The sequence below is a fragment of the Anopheles darlingi genome, chromosome 3 (genome assembly GCF_943734745.1).
Source record: "Anopheles darlingi chromosome 3, idAnoDarlMG_H_01, whole genome shotgun sequence".
Classification (NCBI taxonomy): domain Eukaryota; kingdom Metazoa; phylum Arthropoda; class Insecta; order Diptera; family Culicidae; genus Anopheles; species Anopheles darlingi.
The window spans coordinates 70,565,968-70,573,467 of record NC_064875.1 but is presented as its reverse complement, the minus strand read 5'-3'; the positions used below and the strand labels follow the sequence as shown (position 1 = coordinate 70,573,467).

Here is a 7,500-nt window from a genome sequence, read left to right as displayed (position 1 = left end):
AGGATCGGCATGATCAGTTTACCTCATGTCCACGCTCTGCTAATCCTTTAAGCAACGCTTGACCAATAAGCACATGCGATCGTCCTGAACTAGGATACACACACAGGATACGGTATGCTTCCAGTGGCGCCACACAGGCCAGAAGCACCACCAATGCTGCTATACACAATGCGCACTTCATACTTCCTTGTACACTATCTAATCGACACCGTCTTCCAGAACAACTCACCCGCAACTGGCCGGAGACACAATGAGTTCAATGTCATAATAGGTTAACAAGCATACGCGAGTAGCAGCAGTAGTAGTACAGGCGCAGACGATAATGATGCGTTGGTATTCGTGCCACGCACGTCGCAATACCGAATGATAATGGCTAACGTCGCGTGCCCACGAAATTTTAGCATTCAATGGGGACCAAATAGCGTTCATTTCCATACTACTTCACACGCCTTGATACACGTCTTGTGTGACTTGTTGACGATTGGTTTGTCAATCATGTTGGTCAGTTTTATCAACCAAAACTGGACCATGAAGAGGGGCATTGCATGAACGACTATCTGTTAGATTTGCTGAGTCATGTGAATGATGCCAACTCATGCAGTATAGATAAGAATGATTTTTTCCGTGAAATAACAATAATCGCCGGATTTCAATTCCATCTTACATGTGGCTTTATTTCGAAATTGTCTGGAATGTCCGACCACCTACCGTACGTTTGTATTAATTCTTCTTCTTTTTCAATTGCTTGGCCGACTGAGTTCCGCGTTGATCAGTGCCGCCAGATCCTCGAATAGCTTTTATAAGCTTGCGAACCGGAAACCGGATCAGCTTGTACACGATGAACAGAATCACAGCTAGAAAAGCGTACACATCAAGCAGCGCTAACTGAAACACGTTCAAATCAGCGCCCTGATAGTGAAGATGCGGTGCACCGTGATGACGGATTACATACTCGACCCAAAAGACGGCCGTCTCCAGTGCCGCCATCGGTCGATCTTTGAATAGTGTGGCTAACTGTTGGATTTGCTCGCGATACTTTCGTTTCTGCAGTACCTGTTGTACTGCCTCGGTCAGTGCTGCTTCCGTGAGCGTATCGAAGCTAACCTTAACACCCCAACCTTCCTTCACGACCTGAGCTACATTGTTGTCCTGATCACCAAACATGGGAATGCCCACGATCGGAATACCGTGATACATTGCCTCGGTAATACTGCCGAGGCCACCATGCGTGATAAACAGTCGCAGGTTCGGGTGTGCCAGTATGCTGTCCTGTGGTAACCACTTCCCAATGAATACGTTCGCTGGCCGGTTCGGCATCTCGTCCTGATCCCAGGTCCAGATGACTCGTTGCTTCGACTTTCGAATCATGCCCAGAATCGCCTCTAGCTTGTCCTGCCGCAAGGTGGAGCTGCGAAGATTCGAACCGAAGCTGATAAAAATGGCACCGTCATTCCCTGCTCCATCCAAAAACTGCTGCAAATCGGTAGGCAGTGCTTCTGGTTTTGCGTTGATCTGTAACCCTCCAACTTCGACCATGTTGGGTAGATAGGGTCGCGGAACGGTCTGCGTAAAGTATGTGTTAAGCAGCACCAGCGACACGTTCTGCAGCGTCGCATCGAAGCTACGGAATCCCTTTTCCGCTGGGAAATTTGATCTAAACAAAAGTGAACAAAAAAAATCTGGTTTAGATCGTCTTCCGCATCCACGATCTTCTGCGATACTCACTCGTAGTAAGGCAATGTCTTGTAGCGAATGTACTGAATCATTAGCTTCTCGACGCCGGTGATGAGCGTGTTACCGACTCGCTGCAGAAACGTCATGGGATTCCGGGGACCCATTAGGAGGTGTGGAACGGCAGCCACCTCCAACGGATTGCCTACCACATTCGTTACCCCGGATCCAGCGGCCGAAAAGTAGAGAATCGTTGGACAGTTAAACAGCTGGCCAATGCCGAGCACGAAGCTGTTCATAAAGTATCCAACGATCGCCAGATCGAATTGCTCCTCGCGCACTAACGCCCGGAACGCCTCGGTGTTGATCGATGTGTTTGATGCTTCCAGTGAGACGTTCAGAATTTTCGGCAACAGTTTCATCATGTTTCGATCCCCACCCTGCATGAACTCGCTCATAATCGTCGTAAATGCTCCCTCGATAGGCAGATAAACATCGCGATAGTTCGCTGGTGGTCGTTTCAACGGAAAAGCCGATACCATCGTCACCTGTGAACACACAAACCCCCCGGGGTGATGAAGTACATTTGGTGGATGTGCTGAGAAGTGCCATTTACCTCATGACCACGGTTTGCCAGCTCCTTGAGCAGAACCTGTAAGCCTAAAACGTGCGATTTGCTCGCAGTTGGGAAGACGCCGATGATTTTTGCTGAATCACCATGACGAGCAGCGAGTAGAGCGAACAGCACAACGCTGAAGGTCAGCCTCGTAATTACCGAGTACTTCATCATCTCGCTTAGGACGTGGCGTGCACGATCGAATCGAAGCTCGGTTGCTGCTCCACAAGCCGCTAATTGCAAACTGTCGCACACGGGTTTACGAACGAATGTCCTCACTACCTTCGTTTATCTGATCGACACAGAGTCTTATCACTTTTGTTCTTCGAGTTAACGGCTAAAATACATTTTATCAGATATGACTTGCAACCTCCAAAAAAATCACTTGTTGCACGATGCTCGAACGCCACTGATGAACGCACAAAGTTGAATGAAGGTGCTGCGGCACCGGCAAGATCGATCGCGTGGATCCGGCTTCTCAAAACCGGCTCGAGACGAGCGGGCAGCATCAGGAACAACGCGTACACAACACAACCACACACGCACTGGGTAGTGATTCCCTTCTCTCTGGCGTGAATGAGATGTCGCGGCACCCGGTGGACGACGATGCCAGCACAACTACCGAAACACGATCACCCGGTGGTGTGACGTCATCTCGAACGCACAGTAATGTCCCTGCGTTGGCACGGTTTGTTGTCGTTTCATGCCAAAGCCTACTAGATGGTTGCCAGAACGCCGTATTTAACCGGCTAATTACTATGGTTGTCATAAATTGAGCCACTGCCACACAAACACACATGCCAGACAAGATAGATTGTATGTTCGGTGTCTCATCACGCAACCATCTGATGCTGAAGATGAGCTAGTTTATGATTTATAGATCGCACGATCGAACATGTTTCTTTATATTTGCCAGTACGAGTTGTACTTGAATAATACCACCTCACAGATGTCCTTACAAGAAGATGTGATCGTGAAGCGCCACCGTCGCCAAGATGTCACTGAACTTCCCGTTTGTGGCCATTACGATTGGCGACTTGCTACCGACCACCTCCGACGACCTTATTTCGATTTTTCTTTTGTTTTTACTAAACCTCAGCCCACGATCTTGCCGTAAGCAAGAGAACGCCGAGAAGGCAGACGAGCACGCACGTCTCGCACCTGCTCCCTGGCCCGGCCCGGTGGTCAATTTCCACTGCTGGTGGTGGTGAATTTATTTTTGACGAGTCGCCTCCCTCCTACCACCCTAACGCGAACAACGTGTGCTGCTCGGTCGTGTAGGGTGGCGTGCGATGGCGTGTGAAATGTGAAAATTCTCCTTCGCAAAACATAAGCCGTTGGTTTTGTTGGTTGGTTTGTTGCGATCAGATCGGTGCGAGATCGCCGTTTGCCGAAGCCGAATCTCGAGTTGAATCGTGGAAAACATCGTCTCTCTAGTAAGCGAACGGCGGCGCTAGTGGTCCGTGGTTTATGCTCCAAGTGAGCGACATCACCTCGTGCGCGCGTGTGTTTCGTGTTTTGTGGTCAGCCGTCATCGATGGAAGAGGACAGCAAAGGTAGTAGTGGTCGCAACAGCCACTCGGAACCAGGCGAAACCGAAGAGCATGGTCACAAGAGTCACAGAAAGAAATGCAGTCGACACCATCATCATCATCATCATCATCATCATGGTGGTCATCATACTCATTCGAAGAATGAGCAGCCAGACGTGGTGGAGCAGCAGGATCATCGGAACCATCAACATCATCACAAATGTCGGCATCATCAACGACGAGCGGAGGTTAGTCGTGCACTTGTGCACAGTTACACGCGACATTTAACTACGCAACGACACCACGTGCGACGTCAACACTAAACGCTCCTTATCTGCAGTTCCGCAGCGAAATGTACGCACACCAACACTGCTTGTGCTGGTGCTGCTGCTAATGTGTCGATGGTTTATTTTCGGTAAAAATAGAGCCTTTTTGGCAGAGCCAAAACACACTTCCGCCATTCATACTCTGTCGGGTGTCGGCGTGCAAGCAAGTGAACCACGGTCCCATGAATGGTGATGAGGTGGAACCAGAAAGTAGAAGCAATTGCCCTCTTTCACCCCATTTTCCGTTCACAATTTTAGCGGGTAAAATGATGGTTTCTACTTTGAAAGTACGATTACGCCACGTTGTTCCTCCTTCCTGTGTTACGCAAAAGGATTGATTAAATTTCCGCCAAGTCAATGCTGCTTCTCAGCGGTATCGATCGTGTTTTTTGGGGGGAGTAGGATGGTCTGTTGCGATAAACAGATGTGTCGCTCTACCCGTTCCGATGTCTTATGAAATATTGCCTTTTACAACCACCACGCGTTCCGTGCCGTACGTTGTTTATGCTATCCAGACGGACGGAGCTCGTTGCCTCAAGATTGGGGTCTGGTTTGATAAATAAAAGCAGCTAGTCTAGTGTATGTTCACAGTTAATGGTGATCATGTTTGCTTGACCTGCTGGTGTGCTGGTGCAGGGTCCCTAATTTACGACTGACAGACGACTGCGTCTGTCTGTCACACTTCCGGGATGCGGATGGTTTTACATAATATCGACATTTTGGCGTCGAATGTTTTATCTTTCTTTGTGCAATGGTACGGTACCGACATGAACCAGCTTAGCTTGCCAAATCCTGAAAAGTTATGGCGTTGCACGTCGGGGCACGGAGCTCACCGTGTCCACGTCTCAACGATTGAATTCCAAGGGAAGAATGTGATTACAGACGACATGAATATGGTCTCGGTTCGTTCAAACATTTATGCGTAACAGCTGCATGCTTTATAGCTATTGGACGAATGACGCGCGCAGATATGCTGGGGATTTCATTGTTTCGTAATGAAACAATTTCAGAATCCTACGTCGCTCTTCAGTTCTCTCGAGAATTCCGTTGTCACTTGAACTCGTCGCCCTCGCCCTACCCTCGCTGCGGTCAATGATTAGAATCAAAAATCGTTCCCATTTTAAACTGCCTCTCGCATCGCTCCTATTGGGGACTGATTTATGCACTTCAACCCTTCCCGATTGCGTGTGTTATGTATGTGCCTTTCGAATGTCATCATCGACCTTCTCCTGCTCTGAATCTCTGTTAACACCCCTCGCCGACATGAAAGAATGTTGTGGCATGGTCTGCGTGTGTGTGGAGATGCGCGTTACTTAACCCATATCTCTCGATGGCCGTCAACATTGTGGCCATGTCTGTCTGTCTGTCTGTCATATTCTCTCCTCCAACTTGGGAGCCTTGGAGGATGTCTCGCGGTAGAGGTGTATTGTGATCATCCTTTCATCATTAGCCATGGACAATATGAAACGCCAAAAGAACGTCTTAATACAGACTGTCATATCAGTATGTAGCACATCCTCGATGGAAGGTGCACGACTCCCACGAAAAAAAAAACATAATAGAGGAGAACGCTCGCTCTCTCTCTTTCTTTTTCTCTGTCTCTCTTGATTTCCCTGCGACGATCATTTCGCACAGTCTGGCGCACAGATTGTCCAATCTGGCCAGTCAGTCTACACGATTCGATCGTACGAATCAGTAAGAGCGAGCAGCAGAAGATCGAAACGAGCCGAACCTACGACGCACGACAAGCGCGATCCTCATCACAACGAAATCGAAACCGATTCGCACCGCGACCATCCACGTTCCTTTGCTTGCTCTCGCTCCTCCCTGCTATCCTGCTATCGTATTACGAAATACATAAAACCGAAAGCTAGACCACACCACGACCAAGCGACGAGAGGATTTGCGTTGTGCTGGCAACATCATCTGCTGGTTTCGTCACCACCACTACGCACACGGTCCTAACTAGATCGTTGATGCGCCGCTGGTGGCTCTTCATTGTGTGTGCTAGCAGCAGCGGAAACAGTGTACCGCAGACCGTAGAACCGGAACGTCAAACAAGGCAACCAGCAGTAGATCGAACTCGCGATCGTGTGTTTCGTGGCCCGCGGTGGCGGTAACTCGCGGGCAGCACTCACTCCTTGCGTGTCCCAAGTGTTTAGTTCCCCTTTGGCAGCCTATTTTTGTGTGAAATCGCAAACATGTGCCGGGGTGCTTACTGTGCATTGAAAGTGAACCCCATTAACCGTGTTCGATCGTAAAGTGTGTGTGCTCCGACGATGGAGACGCCCGGTACTTCACATGTTCGATCGTCTTTCGTGTCGTGATTGCCGCTGATTAAAATATCTTTCGAATTAATCATTCAAGAGCGACGTGGCCGTAAAGAGGAAAGTGGTTGCGTTTCATCGCCACCTATTCGAAGTTGATCGGAAAGTGTAGATCCACGCGATCTTTTGATTTTTCACCGAGCCGACAGGCGACGATTGGCACCTTCAGCAAAGTGGTTCCGACCAGTGGCGGCAGGCAGCAGAATCAACAGCAATAATATTTATTGTGTGCGAAATCGGTCCCGAGCGGCCCAGCGTTTCTCCTCTATTTATAAAGAGAGTCACTGCTCCTGCGTGCCTCCCTCTCGAGACAAAGTTGTTAAACATATGCCCCCGCGCCCTCCGTACGTCTGCCGACCTGGTGTTGTTTAGGGGTGCTGTAAAAACGATCTTAGCGTCGCCGCTTGCCATCAAATCCACCGAAGCAGCTACGTACGCAATATGAACATTTCAGAGACGATCCCGGTACCGTGGTGTTCGATGTTCGATGCTGCAGTGTAAACAGAGAAAATCAAAAGAAAGCAAAACGATTTACGCGTAGCGCGTCGCCACATGTTGGTGAAATATGGAATAGTGCCAATAGGGTCACACCAAATAACCAAAAGATTGCGCGCAATGATGTTGTGTTGTGTGAATGGGACAGGTGGTGGATGTGCCGCCTCCATCGTCTAGTAGTAGCTGCAGCTGCAACGAAGTTTTGTGCGCTGCGTCATCAACGTTATGTCGGGCGCAACATCTACCAACACGACCAATGCTGCTGCCGGCGTAGCACCAGAAATCACTGCCGAATGGACGGTACATGCGCAGCTCACTCTGTCGTCTTCGACGGCAAAACCCGTCGACGGCGGAACAGCAAAGGACGAGGTTCCAGCTCATGGAGGTGCGACCAGCACGCCAGCCACTCTCAGGGATGACCAAGCGAACAATATCAGAGGCGGTGATGCTGGTGGTGGCGGAAAGGTCGATTTAAATTTTTCACAACAACCCACCGGCGGTTCCTCCGGCACCACCACCACCACTGGTAGCGG

The 7,500-nt window shown here is 49.5% G+C and overlaps 2 protein-coding genes across 6 annotated transcripts in view; both read left to right on the top strand.

The window, feature by feature from the left end:
* Positions 1 to 7,500, top strand: part of LOC125955145 (serine/threonine-protein kinase N) — a 47,534-nt gene that overhangs the window by 30,674 nt on the left and 9,360 nt on the right. The window lies entirely within an intron of this gene.
* Positions 1,713 to 7,500, top strand: part of LOC125955147 (uncharacterized) — an 8,984-nt gene continuing 3,196 nt past the window's right edge. Inside the window, exon 1 of the mRNA XM_049686093.1 lies at positions 1,713 to 7,500. This exon is cut by the window's right edge and continues 193 nt beyond it. Coding sequence (XP_049542050.1) covers positions 7,193 to 7,500 — 308 coding nt within the window. The 5' untranslated portion in view covers positions 1,713 to 7,192.